General features: G+C 39.4%; 1 protein-coding gene and 1 non-coding gene across 6 annotated transcripts; one reads left to right on the top strand and one right to left on the bottom strand.

Moving 5' to 3' along the window:
• Positions 1–766: 766 nt before the first annotated feature.
• On the top strand, positions 767–8262 carry fhdc3 (FH2 domain containing 3). 5 transcript variants are annotated; one of them, XM_042223351.1, is made up of 14 exons: positions 768–987; positions 1310–1471; positions 1552–1712; positions 1959–2439; positions 2708–2769; positions 4570–4672; positions 4943–5028; positions 5400–5500; positions 5606–5676; positions 5778–5885; positions 6099–6169; positions 6308–6425; positions 6518–6682; positions 6909–8262. In XM_042223351.1, the coding sequence occupies exons 4-14, from the start codon at positions 2014–2016 to the stop codon at positions 7944–7946; spliced, it is 2349 nt and encodes a 782-aa protein (XP_042079285.1). In that variant the 5' UTR covers positions 768–987; positions 1310–1471; positions 1552–1712; positions 1959–2013; the 3' UTR covers positions 7947–8262. The 5 variants fall into 5 exon arrangements, with proteins under 5 accessions (XP_005928127.1, XP_042079285.1, XP_005928126.1 ...); XM_005928064.3 differs by having other exon boundaries at positions 1274–1471; XM_005928063.3 differs by having other exon boundaries at positions 1255–1471.
• Positions 8263–10477: 2215 nt separating this feature from the next.
• trnaw-cca lies at positions 10478–10549 on the bottom strand. The gene has a single exon. It is a non-coding gene; the product is annotated as a tRNA-Trp (tRNA).
• Between the last annotated feature and the right edge of the window lie 3049 nt (positions 10550–13598).

Raw genomic sequence — 13598 nt, 5'->3', positions numbered from 1 at the left:
ACCAACTGCTAGTAAAGTGTACAGAGTACATTTTAAAAATCATTATTTGCCAAGTGTTCTGTTAAGGCTTGGCTAGAATGGGCCCAGCAAATGCTCCAATTTACATGATTTTGGAAAATGTGAAAAAGGACTTTTAACTGTTACAAGTTCTACTGTTTTTCCTACTGATAAAGACCATGACTGTTCATACTACACCAAAGTCATTAAGTGATGTTTTACACATTTCCAATTTAAGCCAAAAGAGTCAAGCTGACAGACTCGTTACTACAGTATCATTTTTTTTTTATCATGTGGAAAAAGTCAGACATTCTGTCTGAATTGTGCTTCTTTTTCTTATAGTATTGATTGATTAGATGGTTAGTTAAAATTATGTATACTTACAGAAAGGGGAATTTCACTCATCCAGCCCACATAAGATCAAAGTGGGTTGACATCTGTGGTGTAGACAACGTTATCCCTTGGTTTGGTCCCTTTTTAATGCTTGAATGATAAAGAGGTCAGTGTTAAGTGGCTTAATAAGAACTGGACTGAATATGAATGAAAAAGCAGCCAATGTCTAAAACAAAACTTTGAAAAACCTTCAGAAAGTCTGGAAAACGTTTTGTCAAGTTCCTTTTAAAACATCTGAAGAAAGTCTGGCTCCTTAGAAGTAAAATATAAAGAAATAAGGGGTGGCTCAAGACATTTGAACAGTACTGTATATCATTCATGATGTCAATGTATATAACAAACACATCCTTCAATTAACCTTACTGTTAGAAATAGTCTGGCCTTGTTGATCACCAACTCCTACCAATCTCCTTTACCTATTCACAGTGGGCGTTCCCACATGGAAATCGGCTTGTATTTGATTGGTGGAGGAGCTTCCCGCACCTGTGACTGCTGTTTGTCAGACTGCCTGCGTTCAGCAAAGGAACGAGGTCAAAACGGAGTGACGATTTTAAAACAAAGTATTTAAAAAAATCAAAAAAAATCAAAAAAATCACGGTGAGTAAAAATGAAAGGGATGGCTATGATACAGTTAAAGAGCATTTTATAAACATGTACGTCCATAAATAAGTTAACTGTGACTTTCATTGAATTCAACATCATTAATGTATTTTTTGAATTAGCTTTGATGGTGGTGATTTGGTTATCTAACATTGGTTGGTTTGTAAAAGCATTAACAAGCAGCTGTTTTCTCCTGACCACCTACGTAATGCCTAATGGGAAAAAAACATGTTTAATAAATGCACTTAACCTGTTTTAATACAGTTCTTCTTGGCGTTTGAAGCAATTAGGCTACCCATCTTCTCTCGCCTCTCCAAAGAAGGGCGTTCCCTACTGTGGGGGGAAAATGAGTTGAATTTTAATTGGTGGAAACACCTGCACCTGGGACAGCTGTTCGTGATACACACTGCTGAGTATGTCCGAGCACGCGGCAGGATCACGTCAGAGGATTTGTTTAACAGCGACGTTTTAAAAGCAAAAGGTGAGTTAAATTAATGATTTCTTTTGTTTGTTTTTCACATAATGTAGTGTCCCGTTACAGTGCCTTTCTCTTTCATCAAGCTGCCTTTTGTGACAAAGAGTTAGTCTGACGTAACGGCAAGCTGTTGGCAGCTTACTTTGGTCGCTTAGTTGCCAAGTGCGACTCTGGAAATTGTCAGAGTGGCTTTTCGCTTGTGACAACTTTTATATTCGACGGCTGAATGACCATATGCCACTACCAGGTAAGCATTATAGTTAATTACCGTTAGATCTGTTACATCTTCCGCTTTTTTCTTTCTTTTAAATGAGAAATACTCCGCTTTTGCCTACTGATATTTGGTGTTGTGTGTTAGTGAGTTAGTTGGATAATTAAGGACAATATTTTATACATGAAGCAAAGGTTAATTGGACAGAATTTCTTTGATATTTTGCTGAATCACCAATTGACCCTCTCTCTCTCTCATATATGGAATTATATTTTCCATCAGGTCTGAGTTGTCTGCTGCTGGACACTTCCATCATCTCTGGATTAGAGACAAACAGATGGAGGGAGTGCTGATTTTTAAATCGGCTTCTCTTCCCAACTGTTCTCCTCCAGACTCGTCTTCTCTTCCTCTGTCAGCGCCTTCTGAGCCTCCTGCCATGCATGTTACAACTGTATCTCCAGTACCCCCTCCGCCTCCCCCACCACCCCCACCGCCACCCCCCCCACCTGTCCATTCCTCTTCTTTCGGGTCTCGCAACATTCAGAGACGTTCCATGAAAAAGCTGAACTGGGATACTATTCCCAGCCAGCGTGTCCTGGGCAAACTGAATGTGTGGACATCTAGTCGGCCCCAGAGGGACCTGGTGCTTGATATTCGGAGCATGGAGGAATTGTTCAGTCATGTAGACAAACGGGCCTCACTGTGCACTTCAACAAACCTGAAGAAATGTGATGGCACAGATCACCTTCCACAGGAGCCTCAGGTAAAGGGTTCATTGTACCTGATGCAGATGCTCTAAATTATTATGGCCACAAAACACAGAAGGAACAAGCAAGGGAAGTGATTAACAGACATGGGAAGTAATTTTAGAAAAGTTCCAGCTAATCAAGTCCTGAGGGCAGAAGTGAAACTGTTCTGAAAGCATTTCAGCTTCCTCCAAAACTATTTTGCCTTGTATAGATTATCCACTTTTCCTCTTATCTAAATATGTATTTTGTTTTTACATTTGTGTGTGACGTTGTTGTCTTTAGGTCACAATTCTCGACTCCAAAAGAAGTATGAATATTGGAATCTTCCTGAGGCATTTTAAGAGGTAATGATGCTGCTGAAGTGTAGCGACACATGATACCAGTGATGAAAAGAACTGCTTAAAAGTAAAAGAACATGATTAAAATGGCAGTGAAAGAGCACTGCAGTGCACCATTTGAAGACGATAACACAACAAGAACTAAATTGTCTTTTAAATTGAGTAACTACAGGAAGCGGTGGTCAGGGCAGTGCTTTTAACATCAAACGCAGTCAGAAATGCGGATCTTGATGCATGAGTCACTTCCGCTATGCTAATCATCTTCCAGCTGACAAGCTCTTTATCTTAGTTAACCATATGGAAATAAATGGAAATAAAATTTAACCTTCAATGAAAGGTGTTAGCACTAACAGTAAGGGCAATGCCTTTTTAAAAACTTTTATGGCACACTTTAATATCTAAATTAGAGGGAAGCATACTGCAAAGTGAGGCTCAACAGAGATGATGGAACATGCTCGATGTGTTTGCTATGAGGGATTATCATCGTACTCGCCTTCACACAGTTCCTCTTTAACAACTCCTCATTAAGTTTCTGGTCTGTGTTGCTGGGTGAGCTGTGTCATTGTGTGACAGCTGATTTTTTTTTTTTTGGGGCCCTCTGAGCAGTGATGAGTTGCCTTTTGTTTTTGCACGTGTACCTTTGTTCCTGAAATTATCACGCTGGCTAGCAGTAGGTGTCGGTTTGCTTCATATCAAGATGGTTGTCACCTTCAGTCCAAAGTTCAATTGGCTCTCACTTTGAATAACAAATTACCGCTCAATGTCTGTCGGCAGCTAAATGCTGTAATGTCATCAGCGTTACATCTCAGTCAAATTAAAAGGGTTTCTGCTTTTGTCTGGTAGTGACTTCATAAAGCTATTTGTATGTTGTCATTTACTGCTATTGCACGTATACTATTAAGCTCGCTGTAAAATCAGAAATTTGTCACATACAACCTTTTGACTACAAAACTTCCTGAATTCAGTTTTAGTATTTCTATCAGTTATGGTCTACTGTTAGGACCTGAAGTATTAGAACAATTTTTATTTTTACTCCTAAATTGTGCATAAAAAATGTTTGTATGGATGCAAGTGAATCATCCAAAATGGTTAACATTGGTGCTCCCCCGCCATCAAACATGAATGCATTATCTTTGTCAAACTCTTGAATTTAAGCTAAAAGTGTGCACTTTGCTCACATCCTTAGTGGTTATTTATTATTATTCTTCTTTCCTTCTCATTGGTTTTTAGTTTCAGTTGGTTTCCAGACTGGGGGGTTTGGTTAAGTTTTTCTATGGTTTAAAAATGTTTAGCTTTTGTTAGTTTCACTGTTAGCATTTTATTTACCAAGATTTAGGAAAATTAGTTACAGGTATTATAATGCAGACTGTCAAAGGCAGATGATTCTCAGTGTCAGACATCCAGTCTTGTCCCCCCAAAACCTTAGTCTTTATATTTGAACTACATTGTTGTTTGTTTGTTTATTTATTTGTTTATTTTTTCAGTTTTAGTTTTTAAAACCTTAGTGATGTGACGAGGCTAAAGCTGTCAATGTCCAAATATTTATGGGCCTAACTGTGTCTCTTGGTTACACTTGAAGGGTTTACAACCAGTGCTACTGTAGAAGAAACTTCTCACCAGCAGTGTGGATAACTGAGGGAAGCGAGTCTTTGTGGCTTTCACGTTGTCTTGAAATAAATGTAAACTAGTGGCAGCATGGAAAACTGCGATAACTCTACAGCACTGTATTAATAGGTCACGCCGATATGGCGAGAACTGAGTCAGATAATCTTCTTGTCACTGCTGTCTTTTTGTCTCCCTCCACAGGCCTGTGACAGAAATTGTGCAGGACATTTATCAAGGGAACTGGCTCCGGTTTGGAAATGGGAAGTTGAAAGAGCTTTGTAAGCTGCTGCCAGAGGAAAGTGAGGTAACAGCAGCTCCCACCATTGCTTCCCTCTTTTGTTTTTTTTTAGCTTTGGTCATCTGTGCATAATATTAACTTAATGATTATTTAAAGTATTTTTACATAAGTACTGCCAGACTGAGTAGCCTTCTGAAATATAAATGTTTTTCTTTGAGGCAGTTAATTTTATTAAAATATAATTTTGTGACAGTGTGTTCAAAACCTTTTGTCTTGTAATATCTCCAACTGGCATGAATATTATCCTTGTTTACTGACACTCGTGTGATTGCACAGGTCAAACTGTTGATGTCGTTCAGTGGAAACCTTTCTGTTTTGGCTGAGGCTGACCAGTTTATGGTCCAGCTGGTCAAAGTACCAGGGTGCGTATGGAGTTTTCTAAAGCAGGGTTTTCAGTATTTATTTATTTTTGTCCTTTTTGGGGTGGTGTAACTCACACATTTGTGAAATATTTGACTGCATATTAAAGAAATGTTGCTTGAGATCTCAGATAAGCTTTGTTTGAAATATTTAACATTTTGCCACATACCAGCTCTTTGATTCATAGTCGTGCTGACAGTTTGAACATAAAGTGGATTGTTTGTCTTTTGTATGATGTCGTTTTATAATTCTGCCAATTTTCCATATGTCTAATTTTGAAGAGTTCCCTTTAAAATGTTTCTCCACACTCAATAATGGGTTTAGAAAAACAAAATTACAACAGCTAATGCAGTTATTTGTTTCTTGGCTTTAGCTATGAGGAACGGTTGAAAATGATGGTGCTAAGGGAGGAATTTTTTCCTCTAATGGAGGAGGTGAAGAACTCAGTTGGCGTCATGTCCAAAGCAGCTAATGGTAATACTTTACACACATTGAGCTGACTTATCAAGTTCTACTAGAATTACACAACCTGTCTATTTTGATGGTTAAATTAAGTTTTCTTCCCCATTATTTTCTCAGAACTGTTGGACTGTGATGACCTCCACTCGGTCATTCGGCTGGTATTAAAAGCCGGGAACTACATGAACGCTGTTGGTATTTTTCTACACTTTTACACATATGTATATGTATGTTTATTTTTTTCCCCCCAGGTCTTCATAGCTATTTTACTTATTGTTCATTTATTATTTAGGGTGGTCACAATTCCAATGTTATCGGCTTTAGGATGACCTCTCTGCTTAAGCTGGCAGACACAAAGGCCAACAAGCCAGGCATGAACCTCATGCACTACGTTGCCAAGGTGAGGAGGATCCTGGAAATGGAGGGATTCACATTTTGATTAAATCACAATGAATGAATTTTGGGAAGATCTTTTGCTTATCTAAAAAGCCTTTAACTCTCACTAGTCAGCCCAGTTGACTGATGTTCTGTCATCCTCAGATCTAAACAGTTATTTAACCGATTTATCCCGCAGCATTATTTTTGTTTCTTACTCCTTATCTCTCACCCACAGCAAGCAGAATACATTGATTCTGAGTTACTGACCTTTCCCAACCAGCTTGAACATATTGGGATGGCATCAAGGTGGTTATCACTTCATATCATGTCATTTCATTGTCAGTTTAATTGCTGTCACATCGTTTGTTCATAGAAAATCAGTGAATAGTTCTACACTGACGATGTCACTTTTTTTTCCCCACAAATGTGCAAATGCTACCAAAGGATTTGTAAAGAGGAGGTCATCTCAGATTTTGAGAGGGAAGTCGAGAAGATCAAAGAAGTGAAATTGTACAGCAGCAGACATCCTGGCCTCGTACAACAAATGGAGACGTTTTTAATTGTAAAGATTTCTCTTCTTATTTTACTTTTTTAAATGGCTCAATTTAAGATTGACTATTTTGTAATGTATAAAATCTCTGAATAACTTCTCAGAGGGCTGAGGCCAAGCTTGCAGAAGTGGAGTCCTCTCTCCAGGAGTTAAAATCTGTGAGCAATGCTGTTGCTGAATATTTCTGTGAAGACCCATCTACCTTTAAATTAGAGGAGTGCTGCTCTATTTTTCACTCATTTTGCAAGAGGTTTGACACAGCTGTGCAGGTAAGAATGTAATTTTGTGCAATAAAATATTAACCAATGAAGATTCATCAGGGCAATAAATAAAACTCTGATTTTAAAGGTGTATTGTAATTTTCAAATTTTAAACCTGAGGGTTTAATGTTGAGAACTTTGAATTGCCTTGACATGCAAAATTGTGCTCTTGCACTCTTTGCATTAAGCTGCTGAGTTGTATCTTCCTAAATATACCCTCTCTTCACTGCTTTAGGAAAACCGAGAGCGAGAGGAAGCAGAGCGGCGGCACAAGCGGAAGGAGAGCATGCGTATAGCACCCAAACGCCGATCCACAGCATCAGGACCCAACGGTGAGTCGTCAAGCCTGGAGTCGGCCCTGCACAACTTTCTGTCTACAGTCCCAGAAGGTTTGGCCAGATGCAGAAAGAATGCACTGCCCCCAATCGAAGGGTCACCCTCGGAGTGCTCTTCCCGGACTGATTCATCGGTAGAAACATCTGAGCAAAGTCCCCGTTCTAACCAAGATGGTCATAAGAAACCATTCCAAGCACAAAAAGAGGATAAAGACATGACAAAACTGGAAAACAAAGAAGCCGAGAAGATGGAAAAGATCTCTCTGAATGTGCTTTCCTACCAAAAAAACACAAAAAGCCTCAACTGTGAGAGAGGTTCAGGTACTCCTTGTCGTTTGCAGAGAGAGCAAGACACACTTGCTACTCCAAAAACACCTCGGCCTAGGACCAGAGACTATTTCTTTGCCAGCAATGGGGATGTGAGCTCCCCGTGGACTATCCTGAGCCCTTTTACTTGCACTCAGAAAACCAGCCCCCAGAGAAACAGACCAGCCCACCAACGCAGGCTGTCATCCACATATGGTGGCGACAACCTTGACGATGGTGTGTGGAAGAGCGATGAGGGCAATGATGCACCCAAATCTGGCAGTGAGACGTCTCCATCTAGGGGTTCTGGTTTTCTTCCTGAATGCCCCAGTCGGAGAGGTTTGTTGCAGGGTACCACCTACAGGTCTCATTCTGTTGATGAAGCTGTGCAGTCCCCTCCATCTGGCTTCCAACTGGGAGACCTGCTGCAGAAACACGCATCTCAAAGGTCATTCTCCTCTGGCTCAAGGACGGAAAGTGTAACAAAAGAGGAAACTGGAATTAGTAAGGCTGGAAATAATGCAGAAGGGCAGGTGAGCACGTCTGGATTTATATCCTTCTTCAGGCGTATTGGAGGCAGAAGCAAACCCGGTGATTTGGAAGAGCAAAATTTCAAAGGTTCAAGTACTTAATATAAGAATTTTTTTTTTTTTTTTTTTTTTTTTTTGGAGATGGAAACCAAGCTTTGCCTTTTTTGTTAAAAACTGTCTGTCTTTTTTATGTTATGGTTTTACCCTTCAGTGGAAACAAGGCAAACATGGACTTGCTTTGAACTGAAGGTTTTGATTTTTGAGACTAACCACATTCAAAAATCGCAACAGGTTCCTCACTTTTTTGTCCTTTTTGTATGAAATAAAGGCTGACATTCTACCTTTTAAATTTTTATCTGTAATATTGGCTGTACTCTCAAATGGTAAATAACTTTTCAAATTAAATTGTTGTCTCATATGCTATTGTTGTGACTTTCTTGGATGTCTGACTGAGGGTAACTTCATCTTGGTGATACCTGCTCAGTTTCCAGTTAGCCTTTGATCTCATCTATTATTTATTTAGTCCTTTTTACTTAATGAGTAAGCCTTGGATTTGAGGTATATCAATTATGCTTTTAGTTCACACAGTAGTCAGGGGCTCCTCCAGAACTGTTTCATAGGGTAGGCCATTTTTTGGGCCACTAAAAATACTGGGGTCGCACACCACAAACAGAATTTCCAGTTTTATTGTTCCATTTTCAAATATAGGTTACTTGGAAAAAATTGGCAGAAGGAGAAAGTAAAGAGTTGTATGCTCAGATAATTTCATAGTAAAGTTTATATTACTGAAAATTGGTACGGATTTTGAAATCCATGATTGTTTTAATTCTTTGTTTGACTCCCAATCGTCACTTTAATGATTCTCAGCAACTCCATTCTGGGAGACTGAATCTCAACTTAAAAGCCAACTTCTTTAGAAAAGACATGAGTATTCGATCATGTAACAGTGTGAGCTGTTGCCCGTCTCTACGTTGGCCCTGAGATGAACCAGCTTTTCTGCAACCTTATTATCATATTAAAAACAAAGGACGGTCTTGCCTGGGGGCCCTACTCCTGACTGTAGTAACTAAAATGAGCCTTTGCTGAGGACACATTGCTGTTGAGCTCCTCATGCTGTCCTGGTGTCTCTGCTCAGCAGTAGATAAGATTTTGGATAAAAAGAGGCATTCAGTGCTGTTGCTTGGGTTACAGGGTTTGTTTACAGCCATTTTGAGCTCACAGTATAATAATGCATCCTGGAACAAACTGCTTCATACAAGCTCCTTTCTGACTGTTCTTTGGCCTCCCACATCCATCCCTCCCACCAGCAAGTGCTCCATGTGGACATTTGCAGTTGCCTGGCATTTCAAATTAAAGGGTAGAGTGAATAGGGAGTTTTGGAAAGATTTGGACTACTTGGTCTGACAAACTTGTGGCTATAAGCATGTAAAAAGCTCTTTTTGTCAGAGGTGCTTACTTTCAGAGCATAGGCTTCCACATTAAGTGGAGATGAAATTAAAGGAGGGGTACATAAGCAGCAACTGGCCTGTCTGATGTAAAACTAGCGCTCCAGTGTACAATCGGACCATTGTGATAGACTGTTGAGCACTGTGAGTCTGTCTCATGTGAGTCAACTCCCTAGGACAAGAGGTGACCTGCTGTCTTAGCCAAGCTGCACTCTCACCAGGGCCATGCTAATGAAGTGTTCGGAGTTTAGTGTGTCCCAGTGAAAGATGAGAAAGGAGGTGGGGAGGGGGAAACTTGGACTGAGAAGTGAGAGAGGGAGGGAGACTTTCAACTTGTTTTGTGATGAAGCATTTAAGCAGAGAGGAACATTTGAGAGGAGAGAGGGAGTCATTGTCTTCATAACACAGAAAACTAAAAGGGAATGTAGAGGACAACCAAGGAACACAAGACTTCCAGCAAATAAGGTGACCACCCTGGATGTTTGTTTTGTTAAATGTGGGGACTGGAGTTTGGACCAAAAAGGTAGATAAACACTAAACATATTAATATAATGTATTACAACATAATAGGAAAGTGATTTTAGTCTGTGGACAGGTGTCGTTTTAATATATTCTGCTGAAAATTGTTTGTGTGTCTAGTGTAGTAATAGTTAGAGGAGTTAGACTGTTTGCAAAGTGCTCCATTTAGATTTGAGGTTGGACAGGAAAACCACTAAGAATCCACTCGTGATAAACTCAAGCGTGTTTTCAGAACAGCACATTAGACTTTAACCTTTAATGTGACTTCAAGTCAGGGATCCTCTGTGATGCACCTCTGCTTTACAGGGGAAAGGAATGGTTAAGTTTTTCGGCTCTCGTGTCTAACCACGGGGAAACAGGACTGTGTTTCTGGTTGAAGACCATTCCTCAGCCTCCGTGGCTATCACCACATACGTGTACATTTTAATGCGGTGCTAAACTGATGTGAAGTTACTCTGACAGGTTATGATGGTTCATTCAGATTTTTTAAAACTCAGATTAATAAAATTAACTGGACTCGCGTGGAGGTACTGTCGGTAGACGGTCAGCGTAAACGCATTCTTAAAGGAATTAACACGTTCAGCGTTAAGACACCTTGGTTGTATTGTTGTTCCGCTATAATTGGCAAATTTAAGGCAAATTGCAAGCGTGTGAAAGAAGAAATAGATATGACCCCGACGTGATTTGAACACGCAACCTTCTGATCTGGAGTCAGACGCGCTACCGTTGCGCCACGAGGTCTCTGCGATGGCCAGCCAGACACCAGTGCTCATGTGGCTGTGTGTCGACGGTTGTGTCTGCGTATTTTATTTCCCTGTCTATCCGTGCCGAACGTTTATCTCATTAATCACTGAGAAATAGTTTCTTTATTGAAAGTTTCAGCGTGCTTCTCACATACCAAAATCATCACAGGTGTTTTACTTTGTAAATACTTTCAAACCAAAAGTATTTACACCATAGCTGTTCTGATTTTACCAAAATTTGAGATCTCATGTAAGATACTTTGTCGGTTTATGGTCTTATGGGTTTTTTGGGGGGGTTTTGCACAGCATGTACGTCCACCATATAAAACAATTCATCGATATCCATATTAAATATGAACGCGTTGCAGGGTCCAAATCTTTCAGTAGATGGCGCAATTTATCCGAGGTTAATCATAGGGTGCCAAGCCACAGAGGAATCCACAAAATAAAAGTTTTAAAATTCATGCTTTTGACAAAAGTAATGCAATCTATGGTGACGTGCACGTGACATATGGTGTTGTTGAACTCTACACAATCTAAAGGAGTGGGTGAATCGCTCAAACGTAATGTCGAAGGTGCTTGGTTTGTTTGCTTTGAGTTATGCGGGTTTGTTGCTAATCCCGGCTATTCTCCATCCAGGTGGAAAATAATTTTGGACACTTACCTGCTGTCATTTATTAGCAGCCGGACTGTACATTGCAAAATGGAGGGGTAAGTACATACAATTCATATAACAACTTATTTTGTGTATGTGTGTGTTTTCCCCTTTGACCACTTTTTTTTTTTTAAATTTTATCATCACTATATTTTTTTAATGTTCTGATACATCATTTGTTGTCATCACTGTAACCTAAAGCAGTCATATCCATTAGTCACATATAAATAATCCTGCACAGGGCTGAAAGTGGTTACTCACATTAGGCTGTTCGCTGGTGAGATGGGTGTTAGCATCAGGGAGCTCCAGCAGTGCAGGGCTCATTGATTAACTGGGTAAATGTCAGTGTTGGAGCATGCAATTAATATTAATATCTTCTCTGGTAATTTATTTTTTATTGCAACTTCAAAGGCAAATTTACTTTCAGTCATTTTTGATTTCATTTTAGAAGCAGCACTATTGACAGAGAGGACATGTTTTGCATGTCTATTAAAGTATCCATCACATTAGTTTTGCACAGAAATTCTCGCTTAATATAAAGATATGCATGCCTAGATTGACCTAGATTGTCTTTTAGGCTTCACTTTAGAGTATCCATAAAGTGGTATGCCTTTTTTGAGCCATAACCAACAGTTTTAGCTGTTGTTATCCAATCATGGCACACACATACTGATTGACTTGACACCTTATTTTCCCTGTCCGCAAATCTGAAAAATAATTATCAAAAAAGCCAAATAACAATATAATAGTTTCATTTTCTATGTGGTAGTTTTCATCATATTAACAAAATCTGGAAAGGTTGTGACTTTTTGGTGACTTGTAACTTTCCCTTATAAATATGGCAATAGACAGGGCGACCTTCTTCTGGCTATAATAAAAGGCCATCCCTTAATATACTCTGGGTAATAGTCAGACTTCAGAAAAGTGTATGTTCTTCAGAGCCAACCAGTCAAAATGCGGGACATTGGCTCAAGATGTAGTTTAGGGGGACAAGGAATAAAAATATTGTGTTGCCCCACATAAAAAGGGACCCTAGGCATGCCTGTTGATGTGTATTTGTTTTGTGTTTGGACAACACATAAAGACTTATGCCACATGTCACAATTCCTCTTGTTGCTGTGAGGCAAAAAAAAGAAAGAAAGAAAGAAAACACTACTAAAAAATAGTACTGAAAGGACTTCATTGGCTCCCAGTACAGTGTAGAATTCCCTTTCCTTTTTGTTAGTTAATAAAGCCCCAAATGGTTTGCCTCAGGGGCAGATCTACTGTGGTGGCATGGGGTGGTATGTGCCACCCCTAGTGCCACAGTAGTTTTGCATATGAATCAAAATAAGCTGGCATTAGGAATTTGAGCATAGCTACAACTGAGACCAATAACTGTGCAAGAGCACATTTTGAATTAATACCGTGGGCAATTCAGATTTCAACAAGGTCACATTTTTTTATGTAACTGAAATGTTTAGTCATTTGGGTTAAAACCCATAAGAAAGTTACAGACTATGATTATATGAAACATGTGTATACCTGCTGCAGTTGATGTATTTTAACCATGTGTAGTACATATTACAGAATGTAATACCTGCATATGTGTGACAAAATGGCTTTGATTTTGCCATCCCATCTGATTTCCATGCCACCCTTGTGTCACCCTAAAAAAATTCCTCTAGATCTGCCCCTGGTCGGCCTCACAGTAGATTTCTGACGTGCTCACTCTTCCTAACCCAGTCAGAGCTCTCAGGTCATCTGGCTTTTGACTGTTTCCAGTATTAGCTCTAGGTGTGCTGAAGGTGCTTTCAGTTAATTGTGGTTCAATTCTTTGGAACAAACCTGGAGACATGAGATAGGATACAATATACTTTACTGTCCCCTTAGGCAAATTTGTTGGGGACTTAAGTGCTGTTATAAGAGCTGCTTTTAAAGAAAGGAGAAATAATCAATTGATTAAAAACCAGACGTGTTTCTGTAATCACAGATCAATTACATATGTGCACGCATTTATAAACATACCTTTTTATTTTTAATTCACACAAGCTTACACTTTTTAAAATCTCCTTAAAATATACATATATATTGTGCTTTTTTTCACTGCCTTACCTGTTATCATTCCTTAAATCCTGTTTTATTTTGGTAGTCATTTGCCACCAGTGCTTTGCATTTCCTTTTACTTCCCCTGTGGATTTATCCTAATTAGTTTCACCTGTGCCTCATCCCCCTGATTACCCCTCAGTGTGTGTCTGTGTGTGTGTGAATGTTAATTCAGTGCCTCTGGATTATTTACCCTTTAGTTGCCTTTTATGGACGTTATCATCCGCTTTAAAATATAGCTCACCGTTTTGTTCAGCCCTGCATTCTGGTCTGAATTTGGGTTTGCTCCCACAGGTGAGCGATGGTG

Source organism: Haplochromis burtoni, unplaced genomic scaffold (assembly GCF_018398535.1).
Source record: "Haplochromis burtoni strain Fernald_Lab_line unplaced genomic scaffold, NCSU_Asbu1 Contig_109, whole genome shotgun sequence".
In the NCBI taxonomy this organism is placed as follows: domain Eukaryota; kingdom Metazoa; phylum Chordata; class Actinopteri; order Cichliformes; family Cichlidae; genus Haplochromis; species Haplochromis burtoni.
The sequence above is the reverse complement of the archived record's forward strand: the minus strand, read 5'-3'. Positions and strand labels throughout refer to the sequence as shown.

What these genes read in the sequence shown, in the direction of transcription:
- fhdc3 (XM_005928065.3), top strand. Translation starts at nt 2,014, where the DNA reads ATGGAGGGAGTGCTGATTTTTAAATCGGCTTCTCTTCCCAACTGTTCT. An exon ending in CATATTGGGATGGCATCAAG is followed by an intron (nt 6,170 to 6,307) that starts GTGGTTATCACT and finishes ATGCTACCAAAG; the next exon opens with GATTTGTAAAGAGGAGGTCA. An exon ending in AAATGGAGACGTTTTTAATT is followed by an intron (nt 6,426 to 6,517) that starts GTAAAGATTTCT and finishes ATAACTTCTCAG; the next exon opens with AGGGCTGAGGCCAAGCTTGC.